The sequence below is a fragment of the Toxoplasma gondii genome, chromosome VIIa, assembly GCF_000006565.2.
Source record: "Toxoplasma gondii ME49 chromosome VIIa, whole genome shotgun sequence".
In the NCBI taxonomy this organism is placed as follows: domain Eukaryota; phylum Apicomplexa; class Conoidasida; order Eucoccidiorida; family Sarcocystidae; genus Toxoplasma; species Toxoplasma gondii.
In genome coordinates, this window is record NC_031474.1 from 1075234 (window position 1) to 1087976 (window position 12743).

At 52.6% G+C, this 12743-nt stretch overlaps 3 protein-coding genes across 3 annotated transcripts; 2 read left to right on the plus strand and 1 right to left on the minus strand.

Moving 5' to 3' along the window:
* Positions 1-389: 389 nt before the first annotated feature.
* TGME49_206300 (hypothetical protein) lies at positions 390-3587 on the minus strand. The gene has a single exon (XM_002367770.2). It carries the CDS (start codon positions 3154-3156, stop codon positions 679-681), a length of 2478 nt encoding a protein of 825 aa, XP_002367811.1. The 5' UTR covers positions 3157-3587; the 3' UTR covers positions 390-678.
* Positions 3588-4035: 448 nt separating this feature from the next.
* Positions 4036-9109, plus strand: TGME49_206290 (hypothetical protein). The gene is made up of 4 exons (XM_018779352.1): positions 4036-5190; positions 6274-6437; positions 7916-7948; positions 8597-9109. Exons 1-4 carry the CDS (start codon positions 4367-4369, stop codon positions 8899-8901), a joined length of 1326 nt encoding a protein of 441 aa, XP_018637256.1. The 5' UTR covers positions 4036-4366; the 3' UTR covers positions 8902-9109.
* Positions 9110-9482: 373 nt separating this feature from the next.
* Positions 9483-11760, plus strand: TGME49_205770 (hypothetical protein; the record flags this gene model as incomplete). Its single annotated transcript, XM_018779351.1, has 2 exons — positions 9483-9970; positions 11677-11760. The coding sequence occupies exons 1-2, from the start codon at positions 9815-9817 to the stop codon at positions 11758-11760; spliced, it is 240 nt and encodes a 79-aa protein (XP_018637257.1). The 5' UTR covers positions 9483-9814.
* Between the last annotated feature and the right edge of the window lie 983 nt (positions 11761-12743).

Below are 12743 nucleotides of genomic sequence, written 5' to 3' on the forward strand. Positions count from 1 at the left end.
CAAGTGGTTTTTATTGATGACCGCACATAAAAAAATAGCATGCAAGCCGTCGGATGCAAAAGCTCCACCGAGAGTGAAACTCGCTTGGCGAACTGGGCTTGTGCATTCCGTTGTCTTCTGCCACCGATGCGCGGATAAACCTCTGCTGCGATAAGTTACTGTATGTCGCTGAGGGTGGTTTCGTATACCTAGTGTTGCCAGCATTGAGGAAGAGATGGAAAATACGTCCGGATAATGGTGAAGCGATTCGATGGTTTGAAACCTGGCAAGCACTAGCGTACGCTTTGTGAAGGAAGATGAGCATCACAGAAAGTAATCCGCCTGCCACTAGCCTTCGCGGTTCAAGGCCGGTTTCTCATCCGATATGAATGCCGTGCACTCGCGAAATCAAGTTGCACGCTTCTTTTTATTGTTCACATCTACTTGCGGCGCCAAGGAGTAAAGATAAGGTGCGTGCCTGGGAGGTTGACTTCGTGGTGACGTTCGAAATGGAGAACCCACGTAAAAACGAAAACAGCACCTTGGGTTCAGGTTTTTTTTGGTGACAACCGAGCGGAGTGGACAAACAAGACATCTCGGGCACACGCGCCGCAGTATGCTTATATTCACAGGACTACAACGCCCGCCAAGTCAAGACTCTTCCAGTAATAAGCCTTCGTCACGCGCCAAGCGTGTTCGTTAGGGTGGACAGGATAACTTTGTAATGCAACAGAGAAACAGCCCACTCGTTCCGCTTTGTTGTGGCCCGAAGTAACAGCTACAGGGGCGGTAGTTACGGCAGTCCTCCTGCTTCGTAACAGCAGAGCCTTTTTTCGCACCCCCCAGGCTGTGGAATGGACCCTCATTTCTACGTGATGCGCCGATGACATCATCAAAAGAAAAGGCTGCGGGGTGCCGTCGCAGACTCTCATCGAGGAAAAGGCTGGACGGGACAGCCGGCCATTCACCAGACACCTGCTCATTCATGAGAAGCTGACACCGCTCCCAAAACGTGGTACTACTCTGTGACGGCTGGACATCACGTGGCTCCGACACTTGCGGACTTTCTTCTGACACTGCGTTTCGTAAGCCCCGACATGGCAACGGATACAAAACAGCAGTGTCGTTGCACCTAAGGAAATCCCGAACAATTTGCTCATTCTGATCCTCGCACCTGCTGCATGTACTGTAGACAAGCAGTCCATTTGGACGGAGGAGCTCGAAACCGCGCTGAAGCAGTTGGCGCTGACGCTGCCGAAGCTTCATGTAATATTCAGTGGAGTGCGCGGATGCGGAGGTCAACCTCTGGCTTGCCGAGACGCTTTCGGCAGAAATAATCCCGCTCTCTTCTGGGAATTTCGCGGGTCCGACAGGGTTGTCATTTGCAACTAGCTGGGTGGAACATGGGTCCTGAGACTGTTCTTCAGCCACTTCCTGACTATCAGCATAGTCCACACCTGCCCGTCGGGTTGGCTCTACCCCACTGCCAGCCAGTTTCGGCGCTGACGCTGATGATGTCATTTGCATTTTCTTTCGGAAGTCGTCCCAACGCCACTGGCGCCCGAACTTCTGCATATGTCGCAGCGAGCCATCATGCGTGCACTCTACGTCCACAAGCACTTTGTCGAACTTCTCAAAACAATCGCGATTGCTTGCTTCTGCGCACGGTTGATTCTGAGCCTCGTTTGCCGCGCTAGGCGGAGGAGCACTCCGGCTTGTTCCTTTTTCTAGCGCATCCCGCGTTCCATCCGATGCTGGCACGGTGTCACTGTCGGACTCTATAAAATTATTGAGTCCGGCAAGCAGATCAATGCAAGGCACCTCAGCTGCTTCATCCCGTCTCCTCGCCTTTCGCCTCGAGAGACGGCCGCCTCCCCAAGGTCTGTTGTGTCCGCAGGACTGTCTGCCGCTAGCGTTACCGCTTAACGGTCGTCTGTCACCATTGTCCGTAGCATCGTCGAGACCGCGCTCACCAAACATCAACTTTTGGAGTGCCTCCGAGCTTCCGAAACATTCGACAGTCTTGTTGTTCGAACACGTACAACCGCCGGTAAAACACCGGCCATCCTGCAGCACCAGAAGAACATTTCGGGCGCCAAGTCTTCGAACAATGCGCCGACACACGTCTCCCCGATGTCGGCGACCCTCCACTCCGACAACCATGCCGCCATACCTGGCGCTAAAAAAATTAGGTTCCGAGCATTTCTGCTGCTGAGACTCTTGTGCGAGCCTGGTCGGCTGCTCACTGTCGCCCAAACCACCAGCGTCTACTCCCGGCTGGCATGACAGCTGCTGCGGGTAACACCTGGCCTCACGCGAGGGGATGGGTCGGCCCGCCGGAAGGCCCGCAACAGCGTTGGCCAAAAGCAGCAGTTTGTTCCCAGGCGCGCAACAAAGGTCGCACACGATATCCCCTGGCTCGGGACGCAGAGCAGCCGCAGCTGCAGCAGATGCTGCATCGAGGGGGTGAATCAGGCCGAGCCGGAAGGGAGTGCAGTTGCGAGGAGACACATGAGGCGGAAGAGCAAAAATTAACGGAAAGGACGGAAGGAGCGCCGCATTTCCTGAAAAGCTTAGGCTGTCCCCTCTGCCGAGGCAGTTTGGGAGCAGCCACGGCACCGGCGAAGGTGGAAGTGGTAGGTTGAGTTCCGTCTGGATGCAAGACAAAAGAGAAGAGATGTACCGATCGAAAGGAGGCAATTGCCGCCTGCTCTGAGTTGTTTCTGGTCGCTGGATGGAAGAAGCTTCGAAGTCTGGCTCCTCTCGCGAGGTAACCGCTTCAATCCGGGATCGGCGGCAAGCATCAAGTGAATGAAACACACAGTCTTTTGCTCGTACAGCAGGTACAAAAGACTCATGTACAACACAGGGCACAGCGCCACGGACGACTCTGTCTGAAGCCACCGCCGCAGAATACAGCAGCTTCACGAGCGAGGCGGCGGGTCCGCCCCCGTTCCTTAAGATTTCCTGGACTGTCGCCACTGCAGTGCGCGTGAGTGCAGGCACAGGATAGAGGACAGCAAAGCAGCGGGGGATTTCCAAAGGGGAGTCATACGAAGAAATATCGACGTTGTTTCGCTTCAGGTAGGCAGCGAAATCTTGTGGCAGCTGCTGGGAGAACGGGCGACTCTCAACCGCGACGCCACTTGACCTGTGAGGCTCACGGGAGGCCTCCATTGGTAGCCGTCAGCGCTACTTTCTCAAAGCTCACAGAAGCCAGCTACAGTCCGCCGCAGTTTGCTTATGGGAGTAACTTGCAGCCATCTCCAACAACCAGCCAGCTCCCCCGACACTCGAATCATAGACGGCGCGAAGAACCACAAACCAGGAGTGGGGAGAGTTTTTTCGCCACATCCTCGCGCACGTTGTAGGCAGGTTTCCCTGCCAGTAACATTAAAGGGGCAATAGCGACTGCCAAGGGTTGTGGCAACCACCGACTGAGCCCTTTGTTTGTGATGGGGCGGGTAAACTGCATGCAAGCGGAACTCGTCGACGAGTTATTCAACGTACAAGTGCTGGATGTGGCAGGTACTCCTCCCATCGCCTGCTTCAGATGCGTTATTCACGCACCCTGGCCAGCCGTAACACCTGGACTTACCTCTACTTCTAGTGAGGGTCTCAGGAGGTCCCAACAGATCTCGCCCTGGCTGTCTGTGTCCGCCCAAGGTCGCATGCGGGAAACCGCTCGGCACATCTTACCGCTGGGCCCGCGGAGACTCTGTCCACTTCCGTGTCGTACACCGTTGTCGCAGCTGCTACACACGATCCGTGCGTTCCTAAGTTCCAACTGTGTCGCTGAAATGTAAATGAACGTTCTCTCGCGTTCAGCAGACATTCTTTTTGAACGTGAAGCCATTGACCTTCTAACGGTTAACGGCTAAATTCGACGAGCAAGAAAGCCAAGCACACAGCATTGCGTGCACGGAACCCCAGTATCGGCTGGGAAAGCGGGCGCGGCGCGCGTGACCCGGTTCTCCTTGCTGTCGCTTTTTTGGCGTTAGAGTCAAAGTCAGACGTTATAGGTTGCCAGATTTTGGAATGTTTCCCGAGGAAATCTGGTTTTCGCCGGAAAAGTACAACACAGTCTCTTCCGCGTATGTTTCCTCTGCTGTCCTGCCGTGGTGGACGACGACGTGTAAGACAACGGCCTTGCGCGAAGGGCCGTACGAACCCCAGCCGCTTCCTATTGATATTAGGACACGTGCATTTTCATGTCACAAGCTGTCTGGAAAAAGACCGTCTGGGATCCGTGTCGTGCTTCCGTGCCACCCCCCACTGAGAGTGGGTCTCGCGTTTCTTGTGGTGCGCACACAACACGTACACACTTTGGCCCGGGCCGAGGTCACTTTGAGGTGCAGGTTCTTTCATTGACTTACCCTCGCGGGGAATGGCGCCATCACTCATTCAGTCTGTCGTCTCTGGCCAAACGGCCTGGACTGTGGCACGGAAAACAATGGTGTGCCACGGGAAAACCAGGCAAGCGATGAGCATGTCGCGGCCTCATGGTGCCGCACGTCTGCTTTCTGTCACGGCTCTTATCGCTGTGATGGCACTTTCGTCACACATGCTCGACATCGTTTTCGCTTCCCAAAGCGTAGCGACAAAAGCGGCCGTCAGTGCCCCGCGTCCGCCGTACTACGTAGGTGGAATGACTGAATCAACTGATGACGGGACGACTGAACCTACTGACGACGGCACCACTGATGCCACTGAAGCTGCTGATGACGGCATCACTGACGACCCTGATGATGGCACCGCTGATGCTGGTGAAGCTACTGATTACCGCACCACTGAAGCCAGTGAAGCTGCTGATTACGGCACCACTGAAGCCAGTGGAACTGCCGATGACCGCACCACAGAAACCAGCGAAGCTGCTGATGACGGCGCCACTAAAGCCACTAAATCTACTTATGATGGCGTCACTAAAGCCATAAGAAAGAACGCCTCTCTAGCCGCCGCTGGCGAACAGATCGCTGTCGCGCAGTATAAAGGGCGCGACTTTGGTGGCAGTGCTTACGCTGAGCCCCTGGTAGTTGTACGTGAACAACGGGAACGTAGTCGATCAAGAATGGTCGACGCGAAGACCGCCAGAAGCACTCGACGAACCGTGCACCGGACAACTCGTGTGCCAGTGCCCCGTTCGGTCCGCCGGAGCGTCCTGGTAACTCGGCGCAAGACTCAGCGCACGCAGTTGGTGGCTTTGATGATCCTGTAAGTACCCCAAGAGGTTGATCCCAGATAGAAGCATACTTGCTCCAGTGACTAATGCATACTGCATTGTGGTTTCGGCTGCTGTGGAGCGCGAAATGAGGCGGACCTAGCACCCAGAGTCACATTTGCCCACGGGGGGTAGCGTTGTTTATAAATCGTTTAAGCTGCCTTCCGCTGATCTTTTTGGTGTAACCGAAAAGAGTATGATTTGGGTTCTGTTCATTTCTGTACAAATGACACAAGCCATTCTTTCAATGAGAGTTCATCAGATATGCTCTTTCACCTGTCCGATACGCGTAAAAGCGGAGCTACGTGGGGACAGGACGCTGCGGGGATGGGTTGAAGAGAGGTGACGGCGTTGATCGGAGCATATTACATCTGCAGAAACGGCTAAGTTGTATGCTCGTCTCTTCTGACTAGCCATTCTTGTAGTGCCACAACAAGAGGGCCCGATCAAATGCGTTGTCAAAGACAACGATAGAGTGGATGCACGCGTTTCCGGAAGGCTCCCGTAGCAAAAGTGTGGATCACCCTCCGGTTTTGCAGTTTCGTGCTGACTGTGCCTGAGTTTCAAAAACAGAGGCACAGATTCATGCCACAGTGCTTTAGTACTTTCTGTCGATGCGATATTGCCGCAGCAAAGACATCGCATAGACCTCTAAAATTTGGACCAGATGCTGATGACAACCTCCGCAGATAACTTGTGGAAAATAGTGCTCTTTGTGGGCGTTTCGTTTGTTACTGGACTGAGGGAGATGTCAGATCAACAGATCTCATTTTGCAGGAAGGCTCCCGTGGTTCCCAAAATACTAAACTGATGGTGAAGCTACACTGGTGACAGCAAGGGCTGGGATTTCTTCATGAAGCCCCGTTATTGAGATGGTGCAGTGTGCCGCTCAACGGTATTTCGCTCGCATGCGTTAGAGAATTTGGTATCTGGCGGATGATCTCAAATATATCCAAGGAACAAACCACTATTGGTAGCACCTCTCTGCCGGGAGCGTTCTTCAATAACCACCAGCTCCATCAATGGCTAGACAAGCCCATCAGTTTCTCTTCATTTTTATGGGTGTGGCTGTGCAGGGCTGCAGCAGCTGCTTCTTCCGCCGCCTTGTTATTGGCTATGGAACGTGCCAAACGAAGGAAACCGGTCGCCCGCGGGAAATTTGCCGCTCGTGTTCGTAAGTCGTACAGCCGTCTACTGCGTCTACTGCTTGCGTGGCAGACGCAACATAGGCTAGGAGGAGGTAGGCAGATGAAGAGTTAACCAGTTGGCACTGCGACATTGGATCCAAAATATTCTGCGGATTCCTTCATCATCGGTGGGGACCCATTTTCAGGCGATCATAGTACCACTCTGCTCTCGACAGAAAAAGTATTGTAGGTCGTATGCAGGGCACGGCCTGGTGTTGGCCATCCTGTTTGAAGATGCAAAGAATCCGGCGTGCTGCGTTCAGTTGAGATCACCATCTCTGGCGGTTACGCGAATTTACAGTTGCTTTCATGACTCGCTTGATACTACCCAGGTGTCCTGAATTTGAGGCCGAGTCGGGTTATGGTGCCAGTGCGCGGGCATGTGGATCAACACCGACTCTAGATACTGAAGCAATATTGTTTGAATTCACTCAGGAATTGAGTGATTCCTGCATTACAGAAGGAATATTTTGGCATTCCCGACCTAATCAGAGCACTAGTAAGTAAAAATTGATGGCTACTGGCATTGGCGGCTTGGACCTCCTGTGAAGGTGTCGCAGTGTTTGACTGCTTGCACCGGTAGCGAAACATGGAGGAATGAAAGCGCGGCAGGGGAGCAGTGCGGGTTTGCAGTGGGACAAGCGAGGGTCATGTCTTATTCGGTTTGTCATAGATGTGTCGCCGAGGCGCCACAACGCGAGGTTTGAAGTTGTAACACGGAAGCCGACAATAGGGATAGCTTTTCAGTATTCAGGATCGATGGATAGAAATCTTGGAGGATGACTCCCATTCTCAGCACACCACAAACAGGTCACCATCGGATAGAATCTTTGTAGACTGTATTCCCTCGGAACAGTTCGTGTTCTCTTCGCGAATCCTACAGCTGCTTAAAATGACTTATTGGATGTCAGCATTATGAACGACGCACCCCTCTTGTGTGCAGTGCAATGCTACCTCGTGTAGTGCAGCTCAGCTGCATGACGCTTAACTGTGGTGCCAGAGAGCAATCCGTTCATGCCGTGAAGCGACAGCCGGCCTGTTTTTATGACTACTAATAATTTAAATGGATATTTTTCAGAAACACTCTGTCCAGTATGCGGACGGACACACGAGAGTATGAATCGTATATGTACCGTTCAAAATTTGATGAGCCAGTCTCTGATTTGAGATGAAGGTTGTCTTGTGAGCGCTTCTGGCTTGCGTTGCATTGTTGACACAGCATACTGACAAAAACGTAACCAACTATCCGTCTGATCGTCGTTCTGGGACAGTTGACCGGATGGTCTTACGTGAAATGTACTGGGTCTTAACGGACGCTCTCATGTTCCCGTCCCGTTTGTTTGGTATACTCATGCCGGTTTCTGATGTGGTTACCTGTTGAAAGAAGCTGACAAGTGTCACGACCTTCTCGGATCCCCGTAACCATTTCCAACTGAGTCTAGAATTAGTCTTATCGATGACGTTACTCATCCACATCCCCTCGCCCACTCAAATGCTTCGCGTGTAATCCCGTTTTTGTGTGTCGTTTCAGATAACCGGAGGGAAGGCGGGAGAACGACCGGAAGTGAGTCTATGCTTTGATAGGACCACACTCTTTGCTGACGCGATTTTGCCTGGAACATGGGGGCGGGGAGGCTTATTCCGCTTCAGCGGTAGCACACAACAAGTACATGTAGCTAACATCTCAGACATCAGTCAGGTGCTGCTCTTCCATTGAAGTGCCTGTATCCCTGGTGGAGAGCGACGCTGAAGACATGTTTCTGGGGATGTATGTGTTCCACTTTTCATAATCGAAGGGTCGCGTGTATATCTGCGGAACCAACAGAGGGCTGTCTAGCAGATGCTGGACTGTGATGCTGTGTGCACTTTTCTTGTACCGCGGGATGTCAACAAGGTGCGTCTTCAGGAAATTGGAATCTTTTTGTTTGACATGCATCCTACGGTGTCCTGAGCTGTATGCTTTTTCGTGATACTGGGTTATCAGCTATCCGTATCAGCTCCAACTAAACATCGAGTTAAGAGTTCCCGCCCGCATGACTGAGTTAAAATGCCGATGACACCATATGATGCTACCTTTTCCGGTAGCCCGTTAGCGCGGCAAGAACGTCATCTCACCAGTTTCACAGTTTTTATATTTGTGGGTGTCGGATCATCCCTATCCAGTGCGCCTTCGACATTGTTTCTTTTTTTGCGGATATCCCATGATCTGCAGGCTCTCCTTGGAGTGGGGGTCATTGTCGCCGTCACCACTGGCGTGCTCGTAAGTTTGCCTTATTGTTGCCAGAGAGACGCGATTCGAAGGTATGTTTCGAAGGAAGCAGGGCACCTCTCGTGTGGCAAAGCGGCACATATTCGCCAGGCGTTCCTGCGATGTCGAATGAACACGATGTTATAGAACTATCTCATGGTTATCCGCACCCATGTCGTGCGTTCACGAAACTTTATGGGAACTGTTTTCATGAAGGTGTATACTTTCTGTGGGGTCCCGCTTTCGCGCGAAACTACTGCGTGCTCTGACCTGGCGCCAGTTACCCCAATTCCTCTGTTTGATCCCGTCGGGGCTGCGGACTCACTTGCGGTTAGGCATTCTGTTCTCGGGGTATTTTGGTGCAGCTTTACAGCGGAGTAAGTGCTACGCACGACAGATGATACGTTAGAGTTGACAGGTTCCAGAAAAGGTAGCCAGTTTAGAGACCTCCGAACGAACAATGTCACGCCAACACAGCAATCGTTATATTCAACATGGGAATATTATTTTCGTGTGCATCCGGCGTTTTTGATCCGGATGGTGGGTTGGAAGAATGCTGAGAGTAGCCGCACGGTTCCTTTTGTTCCGACCATGCCTGAATAAACACAAGGATTCTTTGGACAACTGATATCTGGGTGCGCTCACAACCGTGTGGTAATTGAGGTGCAGGCGCAAGTCGAAACGGATTAGTTTTCGTCGTTTCCACCTGCAATGAAACTAGTTCGCACGAAGACTGCAGGGTGCCAGGTGCAGGTGGTAAACTCTTGAAAGGGTTGCATGGCATGCTGATCGACATACCATTTGTTGAGTGTCACTTCCAAACAAGATTCCTTCGAGCCGCTTCATAATACAGGTTATCAGTAGAGTGAGTGCCCTCTCGTATACTGGACAAAAAGGAGCTCTGCGGACTTTCGCTATTCTGCTGTAGGGCTAATCGACTTGAGCCGTATCCGAAGAGTACTGTAACTCTGCTGTTTCGACCGTATGAGCCGCATCAGGTCACATGCTGCTGTGAGCAGTCTCTGCCTTTTGCCGGCTGTGCAGGGGGTGGAAATCGGTTCAGTTCGTGGCTGGGGATTCGATTAATTGGTGGGGTGCTGAGGGTGTGTGGGGCGGCGGTTACTGACTGAAGGCACGAGGATTTTCTCGAATGCGTAATTGGCATCAGTTGGCTGTGCTGCGATGAGGTTTGTGAGCGACGAGCCTCGTGGGGAGGGAGGTGATCGCAGTGAGCGACACTCAGTGGGAGACATTGGCGTTGAGAATTCGGTCGATGCGCCTGTTTGCAGATTAGGAAGCGACTCGGAGTTTGCATTAATCGTGGCACGTCGTTTTCTGGTGAGGATGTGGATATCATTTTTGGGAGGTCGCCTTAGTCATTTCGTTCGTGTTAGGCCGCACGGTGAGGTGAAGACTGCACGATCAGACGTTTGGAAATTCCGGGTGGTGGTAATTAGTTTGTGGGCCTGCTCCCGCGGGCCTCTACCTCTGATTTGTTAACGGTGGATTGTGTAAATGTTGATGGACTAAATTTCGTTGTAGTTTACACAGAAAGCTCATATGAGACTGATGACGGCGAGGTCTGTGCAAGAGGAGGGCGTCGCGGGCGGTGGCGGGAGCGATATGTTTATCTATTTAGCGGATGGTTGTCAAGCCGGAGAGTTATACCGTAATGTTGGAATGTAACACAGCATATGCATGAAGGTGGAAAAGTGTAGACCACTGGCGGGCCGTTGGAGAGACGGTCGGAGAGACCTGTTTTTATGGCACTTGGAGTAATTCGGTGCGACACGGAATATGTCGGGGGATGCACTCGATGTGGAATGGAGAGGTGAGCCGACTGCAGTGTCTTCGATTTGAAAGGTGACCTGGTAATGAAAGTTCGGCGGAAGTGATTCGAAGACACTCTCGCAATGATGACTTTTCAGTGGATGACTGTGAGTTCGAGTGTACTCGTGCATTCACGCGGGTTTTCGACTTTGTCGCAAGATGAGGTTGTATCGACAGCAAGAGGTGCAAGGTGGCAGGAGGGGTGGATATGCAGTGAAGCTGTATCTTGGTGGTTGGCCCCAGTGATGTGACTTCCAGGAGCAGGCGAGCGTTGGCTGCTGTTGAAGTGTCATAGTGGGACATTGTTACAGTGTGGGCGTCGTATGTGAGAGAGAGCGATGAGCAGCTGTTGCCCTTTTGGCGGTTGTGCTGGCTGTGCAGGTCGGTTCAGTTTAGGATGGGGATGCAGCGTCCGAGGTGAACTGCGAGGGGCTGTGGTGGACAGTGGTGGAAAGGTGTAATTGACTTGAGACTGGAGGTTTCTGTGAGTGGCTGGCACACGTTGGGCATGGTTTATCATGCCATTTCGGAGGGAAGAGCAATGTGAGGTTGGAGGCGGTCGTGATGAAGGAGGCGTGGTAGGAGCACTTGAGGGTCAGGAGAACACGGAGGCGGCCAGCGAGATATTATGGAGATTGTCGGAGGTCTTGGTCGCATTGCTGTGATGATCACCTGTGCATACGTGTGATTCATGGTTATAGGAGTCGGTACGCGTTGCGTCGAGTTTTGTGTATGGAATTTATGGACGACAGCAGAGACACATCGCGTCGGTCCGAAAGGTGGGACGTTCTTTGACATGCCAGAGAAATATGAAGAATTGATTGAAGCTGGCTGACGGTAACGTATAGATGTGTGTCTACTGTATTACGGTTGAAGTCGCAGTGGAACTGTGATGGCAGTCCCGTCGATGCGATTGTAAGCTATGGTATTTGATTCCCGATACACTAGCGTGCTGTAAGTTCACATGTCGGATGTCGTTTCACGAGTGAGGACTCGTGGGTAGAAGACGGTGCGACGACAGATGCTGGCATGTGATGATAGTAATGAATGAGTTTGCATCGGAGCTACAGCTGCGTTGTTGTCCAGGGCGAAGTGGCTCCGAGGAAGTGGCGTGTGGGGACATGTGAGTTTGAGGGGGCGGATGAGTTGATTGACATGAGAGAGAGAGCGACGAACGAGGGCTGCCTTTTTTCGCCCCTGTGCTGGCTGTGCAGGTCGGTTCGGTTCAGGGTGGGGATTCAGCGTCCGCGGTGAACTGCGAGGGGCTGTGGTGGACAATGGTGGAAAGGTGTAATTGACTTGAGACTGGAGGTTTCTGTGAGTGGCTGGCACACGTTGGGCATGGTTTATCATGCCATTTCGGAGGGAAGAGCAATGTGAGGTTGGAGGCGGTCGTGATGAAGGAGGCGTGGTAGGAGCACTTGAGGGTCAGGAGAACACGGAGGCGGCCAGCGAGATATTATGGAGATTGTCGGAGGTCTTGGTCGCATTGCTGTGATGATCACCTGTGCATACGTGTGATTCATGGTTATAGGAGTCGGTACGCGTTGCGTCGAGTTTTGTGTATGGAATTTATGGACGACAGCAGAGACACATCGCGTCGGTCCGAAAGGTGGGACGTTCTTTGACATGCCAGAGAAATATGAAGAATTGATTGAAGCTGGCCGACGGTAACGTATAGATGTGTGTCTACTGTATTACGGTTGAAGTCGCAGTGGAACTGTGATGGCAGTCCCGTCGATGCGATTGTAAACTGTGACGTTTGAGTCCTGATCCAGGGGCTTCTTGTAGGTTTGTATCCGGAATGTCGGTTCACGAGTGAGGACTCGTGGGTAGCGGACGGTGCAACGACGGATGCTGGTGTGCGGTGACAGTGAATGACTGTGCACTGAAGGTAGAGCTGTGGCTGCTGTCCAGGGTGAAGTGGCTCCGACGAAATGGAGTATGCGGACTTGTATGGTGGCTTCCAAGGGGGCAGACGAGCCGACTGTGTGCTTCACAGGAGAGAGCGATGGGAGAGTGTTGCGATTTTGCCGTTGCCAGACGGTGGAGGCTGGGTCGGTTTCCTGGTGGGTAGTCGGTGTCAGGGCTGGACTGTGAGCCCCACTGATAAACGAGGTTTCCGGTGGAGGCGCCGGGAGTTCTAAATGAGGGGCAGGCATATGGAGGGCATGGTTCATCATTCGGTTTCGGAGGGAAGAGCACTGGGGTGTTAGAGGCGGTCTCGAGGAGGGATGTGTGGTAGGAGCAATGGAGAGTCAGGACAATGCGTAGGCGGCCA

What these genes read in the sequence shown, in the direction of transcription:
- TGME49_206300 (XM_002367770.2), bottom strand. Translation starts at nt 3,156, where the DNA reads ATGGAGGCCTCCCGTGAGCCTCACAGGTCAAGTGGCGTCGCGGTTGAG.
- TGME49_206290 (XM_018779352.1), top strand. Translation starts at nt 4,367, where the DNA reads ATGGCGCCATCACTCATTCAGTCTGTCGTCTCTGGCCAAACGGCCTGG. An exon ending in TTGGTGGCTTTGATGATCCT is followed by an intron (nt 5,191 to 6,273) that starts GTAAGTACCCCA and finishes GTGGCTGTGCAG; the next exon opens with GGCTGCAGCAGCTGCTTCTT. An exon ending in GCAACATAGGCTAGGAGGAG is followed by an intron (nt 6,438 to 7,915) that starts GTAGGCAGATGA and finishes GTGTCGTTTCAG; the next exon opens with ATAACCGGAGGGAAGGCGGG.